Source organism: Spermophilus citellus, assembly GCF_964194105.1.
Source record: "Spermophilus citellus genome assembly, chromosome: 7".
NCBI lineage: Eukaryota > Metazoa > Chordata > Mammalia > Rodentia > Sciuridae > Spermophilus > Spermophilus citellus.
Genome location: NC_138188.1, coordinates 83,787,365 through 83,802,592, shown reverse-complemented (window position 1 = coordinate 83,802,592; position 15,228 = coordinate 83,787,365). Strand labels below are relative to the sequence as shown.

The window sequence follows — 15,228 nt, the reverse complement described above, 5'->3', positions numbered from 1 at the left end:
ACTGTTAGGTTTGTGTATGCTCAAAGCCAAGGTCAGACATGCACTATTTATGCACACACCAAGAAAGCATGGCATAAAAAAAGAATACTTTGTTTCCAAAACAGTGTCCCCTAGGAGGATAAATATTGCTTTGCCCTTTGCCTCTGACTTTGTGTAATATAAGACAGTCTTAATAATATTTGAAATGACTTTCAAAAATTTACACCATGTTGTTTTCCTACAAGGGCTTGCTGTGGTTCTAAATGGTCAGATTTAGACGTTTTACAAGTACAGAAATTTGTGAATGCTTCAAAATTATTTTGTAAATAAATTACCAAAGCTTTCTGAAAATGGAAAATAAATAAAATATGGTGACCTTGCTCTGTAGAAACCAGCTTGAAGCCAGTAAAACTCCAGAACACTGCCCGGTCACCCTGATGCGTTGCCCCAAAGCACTAGCTTTCTCACAGAAGACTATTCTTAGCTACTCCTAACACATTTAGACCAGATGATAACCTTACCTCAAACTTTCATTGAGAAAACAGAAACATTTTATTTTTCCGCCGCTACATCTAAGGGAATGTTGGTAGCTCTAGCCACAATCCTGGCTCCTCTTTCCGTTACAAAATATTAACCACGCTTGCACTCTGTACCCCATTCCCCTCTCTCTCTACCACACCAGTGTCTTTCTCCACTCATTTCTATTAGTTTAACAATATACTCCAGCAATATACTACCATCACAAAAAAAAAAAAACACAACAGGTCTTTCCTTGATTCTGTAACCATCTCCAACTGCCAGTTCATTTTTCAACTCCCCTTCAGAGCAAAATGTCTCAAATGAGTTGATGACACTGATTTCTCCATTTCCCCATCTGCTTCTCTCCAACCCATTCCAAGCAGGCTTTTTGCCATCTTACGCCTTTAAACTTACTTTTGTCAAAGTAATAAAGAGTTACAGATTGACCATCTAATGGTCTCCTCTCTGTCCTTGTTTTACATGAGCTCTCATCACTATTGGGATGCAGTTGATCTCTCTCTCTCTCTCTCTCTCATCAAAAACACTGTTCTCTTGGTTTCTGTGATCACCTTCCCTTTTTCTTTTTTCTTCACTGGTACACCCTCTCCATCTCCCTTCACTTTGATCAATTTCCCTCAATGTGTTAAGCTCCATGCCCGTCCTGGGCCCTCTTTTATCCCTCAGTCTCTCCCTGGGGACTCTCACCAAGTCCATAGTATTAACAGCTCATAAGCCTCTTCCATTGAAACTAACTTTCTGTGTGACTTATCCACTACGTCTCTCAAAAGCATCTCAAATCTAACATGTAAATACAGAAAATCTTACTCTTCTAAATCTACTTATTCCTGCTCCTATCAATAAATGATCATCACTATCCAGCCACCCTTTTAAGTTGAAAACAATAGGCAACACCCTTAGTGGTTTTATTCCCATTAGTCCTTACATCTAGTAAAGCAATAAACCTGCTAACCCCATGTCTGTAACATGTCTCTGGTCTGTCCACTTGCCTTCTTCTGTTCTGACCCAACCATCATCTCCTACTTGAATGTAGCAACTTAAAGAACTCAAATGCATTCCTCTCTTGCTTAACCTTCAAAAGCTTCCTGGTATACTTAAAATCCAAGCTTTTAATCCTAGAGTACAAAATCCCACACAGCCTGCTCCTTGCCACCTCTTTAGCCTCTGATCACACCCGAGCTTGCTGCCCTCAAACTTTGCTGCTTACTCAAACACAGGATCCTATCCTGAGGATCTAAAGTAAACAGTCTCTGTCTGGATTGCTCTTCCTTAACTTTCATATGGCTGGTCCTATATGGTCACCAAGATCCTCCTTAATATGGTCACCCATTCCCAAGTACCACTCAACCATTCTCTGTGATCTTTTTCTAATTGGATATATGACACTTAATACATTTTCTCATATAATTATTGTTTTCTTCCTTCCATCAGAATGTAAGCCCCACAGGGAATAAAAGCACTATTCTTATCCACTGCTATCTCTCCTGCAGCTAAAACTGTACCTGGAATATTAAAAGGACCTAATAAATATTTGCTAAGTCAGTGACTAGAAATGTAGGCCTTACTATAGCCAAAGTAACTGAGTGAGAAAGTTGTGTAATCAAGTACATAAACAAATTGAAGCAACTTTTAAAACACAGCTGCCTAAAGTAGGAAGCCATATTATCTTCAATTCTAGGTTGGCAATATATTTACCTTATTATTACATCATAGGAGTCGATTTTCTCTCCTAAGCTCTTATTCTTCAAAACTCCTCCATTGCCCACCACCACACACCTTTTACATGGCACCCTGTTGGGCAAACAGACAAGTCAGAGATTAAGCGATCTTTTATAGAATGGGGTGATTCCAAGAACCTTTTCCTACTGTTAGGAACCCTATGCCAAATTTCACAAGTAGAAAAGGAACCAATTGTTACTTATAGGTGTAGATACGTTTATACATATGTGTATATACAGATAGATATAGATACGTTTATATATGTATACACATACATATATATATGATTCAAGAAGTAATATTCTATAGGAACAGTGTATGATCATTGTCAACAAATACCTCTCAGCAGCCCAATTTCTCATCTGATTCTTATAACCACTCAGGGAGATACATAAGCCAAATATTCCCATTATATAAATGGAGAAATAGGTTCAAAAACATATAACAATTCCAAGTTGCACTTCCAAGAGGTGGTACTCGCATTTAGATACAAAATTAGAGGACAATAGACCCCTCCACTTGGAGTTCTGCATGTTGTTATTGATGCCAGTGTGTTTTACATTATGTACATGTTTTGCCAGTGTTACCCATTCCTCTGAGATTCTATCTCTGGTTTTGTGTTGCATCTCACGAGTGACAAAGCAGATGATGGATTCTGGTGGGGAAAGGGCAGCCTCTGTACTCTGCCCATTCTTACTTCAATTTCCCAAACATGGACTGGTCCTTGGAGCTTAACCCAAACAAACTACAAGTGCACTCTATGTTCCTGGCAAAGAGCTTTAAACTAGGCCACAAAGGGGGACTTCCTACTGCTGGCTAGCATCAGCCGAGAACCACAGATTGTATCCTGTTGGCTCTCAGAACACATGGCCTTGGCCCATCTGCCTCCTAGCCAACTAGGCCACCACCAACTAGGCCTTACCACTAGCCAACTAGACAAATGAACAAATAAAATCCTTCTCTAGGGAGCAAAACTACAGAAGGGAAGGCTTTTGAAGCTGTCTTCCCAGGGACCTAATGATATGGGAAGTCTAAATTTAGAAAATGTGTTTCTCTGAGAACCATGAAACCAGCAGATCAGTTGAACTCATGACCTTAAAGTGTTTAGGAAATTAATGAGCGGCAAAATTGAACAAATGCTGTAGATTATTTAAAAAGAGCCTGGCACTGGGCAAGTTAAGAAGAGAATGTACACATCCCTTACATTCACAAGCTACCTTTCTTACATAGAATTTGTATCCCTCATCTAATTTTTTTATAAATTTTAATGCTAATATTTTAAAAACACTTAGCACATTTTAATGGGAGTCCTCAGCTCTCAAATATTAATGAGTCATGTCTAAAGCAGTGTCTCGGACAAAGACAAGAAGCACCAGTTTTATAGCAGGGCTTTGGGGTGGGAGACCATCTGAAAGACAATGTCCAAAACCACACATCATGGACATGTCACCTGTCACAGAGTGTTCTAGAGGTGTGTTTGTTTACATCTCTTCTTAACTAAGGAACTAACCTATCTCTAGATGCTTTATCAGCAAGTGTGACTTTAGTTCCCAATCCCTGGAAGCCAAGTTTATCAAAGGCTCACTACTTAGGGCCATGACTGAAAGGGGAACATTGTTGAGTATTGAGAACTGTCCTCTCTCTATCATTGTCATTATCCTCACCAGGTCCATCCCGTGAATGCTTTATGACAGGGGAAATTCCCATGCTCACTGTTTGCTTGGCCTTTCCTAACATCGGGGTCAGTTTAGTGGAAATTAGAGGCTGAACCTCCTGAGGCTGGCTCTATCTCCCCACTGGGAAGGGGACAGCTGAAAACAAATAAGACGGAAACAACGGGTCTTCCCAGGGAGATAACTAACCTCACAGAGATAGCAGAAGAATATCTATAATTATGGTACCCATTCTAAACCTCTCCTTCCAATGAGGGTCAGAGGCCACTCCTTTGACAAAGGAAGGGTTGCCTTGTCCTGAGCCCAGGCACCCCAGGGGCTCCAGCATCCATCCTGGCTTACAGTCCCCAATCTGCCAAGAAGCTGGCTGCCACCATCTACACCAAATACACAGGGTCAAGGCCACCAGCATACTCCCAGGGGACTCCAACAAAGGACTTATGACCCACAAATCTTATCTCTAAAGTTGACCCCAGAAATAACTTGTCTCAATCTCAGACATGGCCAGTTCCATTTTGTCGCTTAGCAATGAACTGATGGGTTGAATCTTAATATTTACAGAAGTTTCCCCTCTATCAGACTAGATTGCAGATGGTCATTAAGTCCTAGGTAATGTTTGGCATCATAATCTCAGGCTTAACCAAGGGGCATCTGTCATATTACATACCATCTGTTGTACTACATATGCCACATCACTGGTCTCCCTCAAGCTCCAGGTCCTGGACCTCCTCCCATAGACCCTACTGATTTGCCTCTAGCCAAGAGTAAAAGGGGAGTCTAGGACTGAAAGCAGATCTCTTTCCCAGGATCTTCCAGGACTAGCTACCTAAAGCGCCTCATTCCTTGTGCTCAGCCTCTCAACCTCCTCCTGCTTATGGTCTCAGCAGATTCAAGGACTTATGAAAAATGAAATCACACAGACACTCTCTCACTTCAGGAAACTTCCAATCCAAAGACTCTTCACACTTTAATGTTGCCACATTTTTAGGAATTTCACTTTCTGCTTTCTTCTCTGTCAACTTCAAAGGGGACAGGTAGAAGAGAGGAAGGACCCTTACACTAAGAAAAACTGGTCAATGCCTTTGAAAGGAAACCTTTTCAGTGAATTCACATGCTACATAAGTGTGTGGAGGTCATTTTTCTCATTCTTGTCTAAAATAAAGCAGGTACCTGTTACTTCAACTTGAGAACCGATTGGGAAATGCACATGCCTCGAGCTGCTCACCCAGAAAACAAAATAATTCCAGAGTGCCTGTTACCTGTTAATGGAAAATCCAAAAAGCTGCTGAACAGCAGCGGTAAAATATTACACTTCCCTCAGGTGAAAGGCATGTTTCCCATACAGTCAGGCAAAGCCAGCAGAGGGAAGCTAGGCAGAGGACAATATAGAGGAAAGAAATTTGAGTTGCCCATGTCAAATCATTCATGATATGTCTTCTTTTCTGAATGCTTTCCCTTTGGCAGCATAATATGTATTAAAGCACATCACTCCAACTTCAGTGTTAACACTGGATGGCGGATGCTGTTAGTCATGTTTCAAATGAACTTCATCCTGCGTGCCAGATAGCAGAGCTGTGCATTCAGAAGCCTACCTTGGTGAGCTTATTTCCTCTGTAAATAGCTGGCCTAGAGATAGCCATGTGACTCATCCCTGGGCAATAAGAGACTAGGAAAGTCTGTTAAATGATTTCCAAAGAGATTTTGCCCCAGCATAAAAAAAAAAAAAAAAGTCTGAGCAGAACACTTTGTTTTCACCTGCCCCTTCCTTTCTGCCTAGACTTTTCACATGTGGTGACATACAGTTACAGTAGCTATAGCCACCTTGCAAGGAAAGAAGAGCCCCAGGAATGCTACCCTAGAGCCCTAACATCACAGAGCTGCTAATTCAATCTCACTACCACAGTCATTCTATGTTCAGGCAGCAGGCAGTCCAAATCTAGGAAGCATCATTCAGACAACTGTGTGTGTGTGAACTGGCTGCCCCCAGGTAGAAGCAGGGCACCCTGAAAACTGGGACCATAAATCTGCAAATCTGAAACCACATATTTATGCAATACATACAATAATAAATGTTCAAATGAGTTTTGGTTAGGAAACTATTATTTGCATCCTGAAGAACCTAAAATGCCGTACAGGGAACTAGAGCTGGAGGTCTAGCTCCTCATTCTGGCTCCCCCACTTAGTACTTCGGGGAACTTTACCTAGTGATCTGACCTCTGTGATCTCAATTTTCCTTTTAGTGAAGTTTCATGAATGTTGTTAATACTTTGGATGTCATCATTTTCCTCTGATGATGTGTACCACAGTTTCTATATCTTTATGTAACAACTGACCACAGCAATGTTAGAAAACAAATAATGGCTGAACTAGCACCTTCACCATGCATGACTCACTCTGGGGATGTCACAATTTCTTCTTACCCTCAAGTTCTGTCTCTGGCCAAAAGGCTGTGGAATAAAGAAGCCTTGCAAAACAGCAGGACATTAAAGATTCAGACATTGGGAGTCCTTAAAGCATTAGGACTCTCATTAACAAATACATTGCTGATGTCTAATTTTTTTAAAAAAGTCTTCTAAGAGCATGCTCCTGCCTTGAATGGTAACCAATCTTACCCTGTTTGGCTGAGGCTGACATAATAGATTCTGCTTGAGTGAGCAACCAGGTAGCTTTTACAAATCATCATCCATTTAGCAGGCAACAGACTTGACATAGGTGCTTGACACAGGTAAGATATTTATGGGTAATTATTGTATAACCATCTATGCTGCAGAACTAAAGAAGTCTTCTTAAAATCTGGTACACTTTCAGAATGCAATGCTGGTGGATGAGGGTGAGGATATAACTTGAACATTTTTGTGGGAGCTGAGATTTTTAAGCTAATGTTTCTGTTGCTTCTAACTGGGGGAGGATATACTCCCCCTGGGACCAGGGTGCAGGCTGGTGCCAGGGAGCAACATGGATAACAAGGAAGGCTCATGGCTTTGGAATATTGGCATACTTTAATTATTCCTCTTCTGTACTATAATTCCTTTAAAATAGTCTCCATCTATAGTGAATTTCATTAAACATAGTAGTCTCATGTTAGATGTACTTTGGGAAAGAGGAACCTGAATCTATGAAAAATCATCATCATCAGTAGCAGCAGGTGAGCTTAGTTATTACAGAGCAGAGTTATTAATTGACTTCAGAATCCTCAGAGTGGCACAGAAACAAACGGGAACCATGGAAATGATGGAACATACTGATAAAAATAGTTAATTGTCTGTCATTAATCAGGTTTCCCTGTTCCTTACAAATTTAAAGGTGGGTACACAGTTACCTGGAATACAAGCAATATTTTCCAGTCTACCTTCCAGCTAGGTGTTGGCTTGCGCCTGACTCCCACCCAATGGGATATCATTAGTGGTTTCTAGTAAATATTTAGCAACCAATTCTAGGGGCGGGGGGCAAAGGAGGAAGCTCTGGTTTGTAGCATTTGCCAAGCCTCATGGTGTAAATACTCCCACCATGGCTGATTTCAAGCTTTCACTTTGGTATCATGAATATGGAAATAGGAAGATGCAATTAAGTGTTAAAATGTGATTTCTGTGAGATGTCGTTAAAGAGGGAGGCAAGTTTAAAGGGTGGGGTCATGCCCCTCTTCCCTTCCTCCTCCCTGCTGGCAGAAATGCAGATGTGACTGGCAGAACTCCAGCTATTATATTAGACCCTAGGAGAAGCCACAGACCAGAGAAGAAGCCTTAGCCCTGATGATCACAGAACTGTTGAGTTAGCCCTGCAACATTTTGTAGACTTCATGTATGTGAAAACTATGAGAACTATATTTCAAGTTTTCTCATTCACAGAATCTATCCCAACTAAGAACACCAGGCATTCTGTTTGAGATTCTGAACAAAACTAGCACTTGTACCTGGTAGAATCTTAAAGGACTCAGACTTAAAATAACCACAGAAATGTCTGAATCATTCTAGAGTATGGAGGGAATATAAAATATAGGGAAATTACTTGAGCAGAAGAAATGGACACAGGCTGGTGGTGGAGAGTGGAGGCACTCCCAGTGACAAAGAGGAGAAAGGGAAGGGAATAGAAGACCAAGTCAGCAAGAAGGAAGGAAATAGTCTGGCCGAGGCACACACAAGTGGCTGAACGCCTGTGGGAGAAAACAGCTAAATAAAGCATAGTTTAGTTCTATGATAAAACAAGGCAAAAATAGAACTACCAGTCATACACCCTCAATAATCTAACAGGAGTTTACATTTACAGAACCAAAGACTATAAATACTTGCAGATAACTTGCTGAAAATATTTAAGGAATAGCCATTATCACTCTTAACTAATTCAGGCACTGGAGTTAGAGTCATCTAGGTTCACATCCTAGCTTTGACACTTACCAGCTATAACAAACTGCATGTTTGCCTTGCCTTGGTTTCTCTGTTTGTGAAACTAGAGAATTGAGCCAACGCACATATGCCAAAGGTCTGTACAAAACAAAGATCTATAAATGAGAGCTATATAAAATATTAGGTAGAAATATATGTAAATGGTTTCTGTTGATATGCAATCAAAATTGAAATGAAATGAATAGCATAGTTTTAAATAAGAAATTAGATTGATAGCCAAAATCATACTGAATGGGAAAAAACTGATATACCTAATAATATACCTAATATTACTCTCACCACTCTTATTCAATATAGTAAAGAAATCTATCCAGAGCACTCAGGCAAGAGAAAGAAAGAAAAGGCAAACACAGAGGAAAGGAGGAAGTCCAGCTATCTTTGTTTACAGATCATGATTCTGTACATAGAAAAATCAGGAGGACTCCATCAAATACTTTTAGAACTGATAAACCAATTCAACAAAGTAGCAAGATACAAAATCAACATACAAAAGTCAGTCGCTTTTTTATACATCAATAAAAGTCAGTAGCTTTTGTATACACCAATTCACTGAGAAATAAATCAGGAAAGTGAGTACATTCATAATAGCTACATAAAATAAGATATGTAGGAATAAATATAATTAAGGAAATAAAAGACTTCTACAATGAAAATTATAAAACACTGAAGAAAGAAATTGAATACATTAGAAGAGGGAAAACCTTTCATGATCACCAATTAGAAGAATCAATATTGTCGAAATGGACATTCTACCCAGTCTACAGATTCAATGTGATCCTCAATGACATTTTTCACAGAACTAGAACAAAGTCTAAAATTCATATGGAAACAAAAGACTCCATGTAGCAAAAACAATCCTGAGAAAAGAGAACAATGCTGAAGGCATCATGATAGCAGATTTCAAAACATACTACAGAGCCACTGTTACAAAACAGCATGGTATTGGCATAAAAGCAGACAACAGAAAGAGAAGAGGAACCCAGAATCTTCAGCCAAGTGATTCTCAATGAAGGGGCCACAGACACACAACGGGAAGAGAGCAGCACTTCAACAAGTGGTGCTGGGAGAACTGGATATTCACATGTAAAAGACTGAAACTAGAGCATAATCTCTTACCATGAACAAAAATTAATTCAGAATGCATCAAAGACCTTAATATATAAGCTAAAACTTTGAAACTACTAAAAGAAAACACAGGGAAAACACTTCAAGGTCTTGGTACAAGCAATGATTTCCTAGGTAGGACTCCAACCGTCCAAAAACAAAGGCAACAGTTAACAAATGGGATTACATCAAATTAAAAAGCTGCACAGCAAAGGAAACAATCAGCAGAGTGAAGAGACAGCCTGCAGAATGGGAGAAAAATCTTTGCCTGCTACTCATCAAAGCACTAATATCCAGGATATATAAGGGACTCAAAAAACTTAACAAAAACAAGTAATCCAACTAATAAATGTGCACATGATCTTAAAAGACACCTCACAAAAGAGTGAGTACAAACCACTATATGAAAAATCTTTAACCATCTAGGAAACGTAAGTCAAAACTACATTGAGATTCTATCTTGCCCCCAATCATAATGGCTATTACCAAAAAAAAAAAAAAAAAAAAAAAAAAAAGAAAAAGTAACAAATTTTGGTGAGGTTGTAGAATAAGAGGAAACCTTGCACACTCTTGGTGGGAATATAAATTAATGACCACTATGGAAAACAGTATGAAGGTTCCTTAAAAAAACTAAAAATAGAACTACCCATATGATCCAGCTATCCCATTCCTGGGTATGTGTGTGTATGTATGTGTGTGTATATATATATATATCTCCAAAGGAAATGATGTCAGCACAGAAAAGAGATACCTGCATTCTTGTGCTAATTGTAGCCGAGATATAGAATCAGCTATGAAAAGATGACTGGATTAAAAAAAGATATATATATATACACACACACAATGGAATATATAGATATATATACACAATTTTAGCCATAAAGAATAATGAAATCCTTTCATTGCAGGAGCATAGAACTGAAAGACTTCATGTTAAGTGGAATAAGCCAGACAAAGAAAAACAAGTATCTCATGTTTTCTCTCATATGTGGAAACTTACAGAGAAACAGAACAAACAAAAATGATGACTTGAACATAGAAAGGGACTATTAGGGATTGGGGGATGGGTCAGGAGCAGGGAGAAGGGTGGTAGGAATGAGGAGGTAAGGAGTATAGACAAGATCAAAGTTCAATATTTTGCACTATGGAAAAAACACAGCAAAACCCATTAATTTATACAATTAATTGGTTATTAATTATAATAAAAATAATTAAAAAAAACAAAAAAATCAATCAATTATATTACATAATATACACTTCAATAATCTGGGTCCCCAACATAAAAAAAAAAAGACAGACCTTAACAAAATCTAACACTGCTCCTGCAGCTCCATTGTGTAAACTCTATCTCATTTTCACTTCCTGGCCCACTACAGCTGTCTTCTGCACCCACCAAATAGCACATCCAGCAAATCCGTTCTCTTGGGCAAGAAGGGAAATTCTGTCATTGTCCCATGTTTAATAGACATCTGACATTTTTAAACCACCCACATTTTCATGTTAGCCCACCAGCCAAATTCTAAAATATGGCTTAAACCTTATGAAATGGGCCCACCTGCCAACAAGTCTATCTTTGGAAATTCAATTTGTACAGGGTTATCTTAGTAACAGAATTTTCTAAAAACTAAAACCTCTGTAGTCAAAAAACATATATCTAAGCAAGCTGTCTGCTTCCTTCAAATCTTCCAATATCCAATAGTCAATCTTTTTAACAAGAGAAACAAAAGAGGTTAGGATGACACGTGGGAGGGTATGGGAAACAACCCATGAACAGTATGCATTAATTCTTAAGTAGAAACACCTTAGAAAAGGTGACCATGGGTTAAAAATGTCCTGGCTTAGTATGAGCACTGCTCATCATTAAAACTTGCAAATTCAGTTATGTACTTCTAAATTGAGTTAGTAGTTCATTTATTTCAAGTGTAATAAGAACAAAAATACAAACTACTTGTCAGTTACTACCTGACAGAGGATTAATATCTAGGATATACAAAGAACTCAAAAAATTAAGCCAAAAAGAACAAGTGATCCAATTGATAAATGGACAAATGAGCTGAATAAATGCTTTTCAAATGAAGTACAAATGGCCAATAAATACTGAAACACTGTTCAGCATCATTAGCCATTAAGGAATTACAAATCAGAACTAGATATTCCTTTCCACCCAGTCACAATATTATCAGTTGGCTATTATCAAAAACAGGAAAAGGAAAAAAAAAGTAGCACATGTTGTTGAGGTAGTGGAGAAAAAGGACAGAAGAAGGCTTCAATTATACACAGGTGCTATGGAATTTTCCTGAGTAAATACATACATCACTGGGTACATCTTTTGAACCATCTTAGCTAAAAGTCAAAGAGAAGCAAGGAAATAAACTCACTTGTCAAACTCATCGAAGAGATCACAACTCTGCAGTTTTGAAAGAGCAAGTTTAAAATATGCCTCTAGAAAAGAAATGGAATGTTATGAGTAAGAAGATAATCATGACTTCTCAGGTAACTAATAAGCCACCTTGCTCACTACCCCCCAAACCTATTTCCAACTGGTAAGGCCACATCTGGGGGTTTAATGTGTGAAAAATTAATGATACAACTCAATCACCCTCACACTACTCCATAAGCACATTCAAAATGGTAATGCTCTAAATGTACCTCACCAAAACCCCAGAAAGAAATAAGATGCTTAACCTGAAAGCAATCATAAAAAGTAATTAAAAATTTAACAGTATCTGATGATTCTGAAACTGACATTAAAATTAAAACCAAGAGTAAGTTTAAACCAATTCTCAAATTCTCTGCAAAATATTTTAAAAATACAAATAAACAAAACAATCAAACAAAAATAAGCAGAATCAGTCAAAAAAAATAAAATCTGACTCACAAAAGCATAGGCCTGTCAACTCTTTGGTTTTATGTGTGTGTGTGTGTGTGTGTGTAAAAATTAGATGTTAATGGACCTTTATTTTATTCATTTATTTATATGTGCTGCTGAGAATCAACCCTCACACTTGCTAGGCAAGTGCTCTACTGAGCCACAACCCCAGCCCCACTTCTTGGGTATTTAAGGTCTCCCAAAAATCTAGAACTTAAAGCTTGTATGGCCAATCAGTTCTCAATGAGCAGAAGCAAAAGTGCTTTGTCATTAGGAGATGGAATAATTCCCTCTAAATTTAGCAAACGTGAAATACCCACTGGTTAAATTAAAAGGCTGATCAAGAAGCTAAAACTTCCTGATGAAATAAACAAAACAAATCAGGTAAAAGAGGTGAAATGGGGAGACAGGAAAGAAGTTAACATCCAGGGTTATCCTGTTAATTCTTTTTATGGGAAGGTGGGTACTGGGGATTGAATCCAGGGACTCACACATGTTGACAAGCACTCTACCACTTAGTTATATCCTCAGCCCCTCCTACTAATTCTAAATTGGAATAAAGTAAGGTATAGAACTCATAGGAGTCACCCTGTGGCAGAACAAAAGTAAAACACAGCATCTCAACAACAAAAATCTACCATCTTAATTACTTAACTCAAAAGCAAGGGATATTTCTGTTTTAAAATATAATTCCCTTCATCCCATCCCCCCAGTTGTATCCCTTAGGAATCATTAGGAGGCAGAAAGATTAAAATGCCTTGGAATTATACAAACATGTGGTTCTCATCAAAGAGGACTCAAACTTAACAGGAAAGGTTCAGAATACTGCTACTGACCTGATCTTTTTGTCCCATAGGGCAAATAAAACTGATCACTACCAGTGACTATAGCAGTATTCCTAAAATCAGACACACACAAAAAGGGGTGAATCTGAGGAAACCTGGAAGAAAGGGAAAAAAAAACTGATTATGAAAGAGCATTCTATATTGGCAGGCTTTTCAGACAACTACTGAAAATAACCATAGCATGTAACTGAAGTTGTATTTTTAAAATCTTTTATGTAAGACATTATTAGATATTACATAGAATGGAATATGCAGTGGAGCTACACACTGGAATGGAAACACTTTCCAAGTACTGAGAACAAAATTTTGTTACAGTGGAGGTGAAAACAAAATTTTAAAACAGCACCAAGCAATCAAAGAATAGCCAGAAAGGAACAAAGGGAAGTAATAAAGGTACTGATACTAAGTCATTCCTAAATGTTAAAAGGACCATTTGTATGTTGTTGTCTCAGCTGTAAAAACATATTAAAAAGTAGATGAGGCTAGAATGTAACTCTTCCCTAATATTATTAAATTAAGATTTACCCAAGAACAAGAATGTGGGCATTCATCTTCTTACTGCCTGCTTTGCATTGAAGGCAACCCCCAACTCTCTGGACAAGAGAGAAAGCTTGATCAGCATAGGAATAGCCTCTGTTTTTCTTATTTTTAGTGCCTGACACAGAGTTTAGCATATTTAACAAAGTGATTAAATAAATTTCATTTTTTTTCCCTGTGCTGGGGATTGGACCAAGGGCTTTGTGCAAGCTAGGCAAGCTCTACCACTGAAGTACTTCCCCAGCCCTCCAAATCAATCTTTTGAGATTCTTATGAATCAGAAAAAAAATGAGATTTTTGAAAGGATCTTAAAGTTCATATTAAAATGCTGTTTTCACCCAGCAGAAGGACTGGCTGGTACTTACACGCTGCAGGACAAATATAGCTAATCCTAACCACAGTCCCACACCTGCCACCATCTCTCCTGCCACATCATGAGTTTTGTGCAATTCTAAAAATTGCAGTTGGAGATCAGAGTGATACAGGGGCTTCACAGGGCTGCATGACAAAATGTAACACTCAATAAGAGTAACACAGCCTCAATTTTATCCTGGTTTTGTCACTCAAGAGCAAGTCAAAGGAGCTTAATGTTTTCAGAGCTGAATTACAAAATGACACTGCATTCAGGGGAAAGAAAGTAGGTGAAACCAGTCCTCTCTGCTCCAGGTATGATGTCCCAGATTCAGCTGTGATAGTGATAGCAGTCTCAAGAGCCAGTCAACCTGCAAATGTCATTTCTATATCAGTGTTGATCTTAAGCCTAGGATCTGCCTTGGGAAGAGGAAATGTCAGGTCACCTGATTTAACCTTGAGAGAAGGCTCCTGAGCTTCCCAGTCTTCCTTGGAAAATTGAACCCTAGTTAACTGCACCAATAAAAGACTGTTGCTTGGAATTAGCAATAGTAACACTGATGCTAACTAATGACTAATGTCTGTTTCCAGTTGGACCTTGTACTAGGTGACTTTTATTTATTTCTAAGTGAAATACTTGTTTGATATCATATTTCAGACATATCAGGGACTCAATAAGTATTAGCTTTATCTGTAATAATTATATTACATTGTATATATTGCAGTGCATCATATCACATATACTGTGTTACATGTCACATTGTATGATATCACATTGATTAGAAATTTTCCCTTTTACTGACTTTTAGTGAACTACATAGAATGCAAATAATTAATAATCTATGTACAGAGTAATGACTACTTATTGTAATTGTCACATTGTATATATTAGAGTGTATATACACTGTAACATATGATACATTGTATATATATTGTACATATAAATATATACTACAGTATATAATATTATATTACAACATATTGATTACATTATATTTTCATGACAGTTATTGGTGAAAAGCCTGGCAGGGCAGGTAAAGTGCATTAGTCAATGTAGGTGAAGAAACTAAAGGTATGAAAAGTGAAGTAACTCATCTGGGGTCACTAGCCTGCACATGATGAAGCTGAAATCCATGTGCAAACTGAATTCTAAAGAAAGGTGTCCACATTATAACACTCCAAGTTTCTATGTGCAACTTCCTGATTGATACTAA

General features: G+C 38.1%; 1 protein-coding gene across 6 annotated transcripts in view; it reads right to left on the bottom strand.

Annotated features, from left to right (window-relative positions):
• Window positions 1–15,228, bottom strand: part of ST3GAL6 (ST3 beta-galactoside alpha-2,3-sialyltransferase 6) — a 61,716-nt gene that overhangs the window by 5,592 nt on the left and 40,896 nt on the right. For 5 of the 6 annotated variants that reach the window (XM_081302616.1, XM_081302618.1, XM_081302615.1 and 2 more), the window contains 3 exons: window positions 13,118–13,221; window positions 11,791–11,854; window positions 2,212–2,307 (listed from right to left, as the gene is read on the bottom strand). In XM_081302616.1, the coding sequence (XP_081158742.1) occupies window positions 2,212–2,307; window positions 11,791–11,854; window positions 13,118–13,221 (264 nt within the window). The remainder of the gene's footprint in view (window positions 1–2,211; window positions 2,308–11,790; window positions 11,855–13,117; window positions 13,222–15,228) is intronic. The other variant, XM_081302619.1, reaches the window with a different exon arrangement.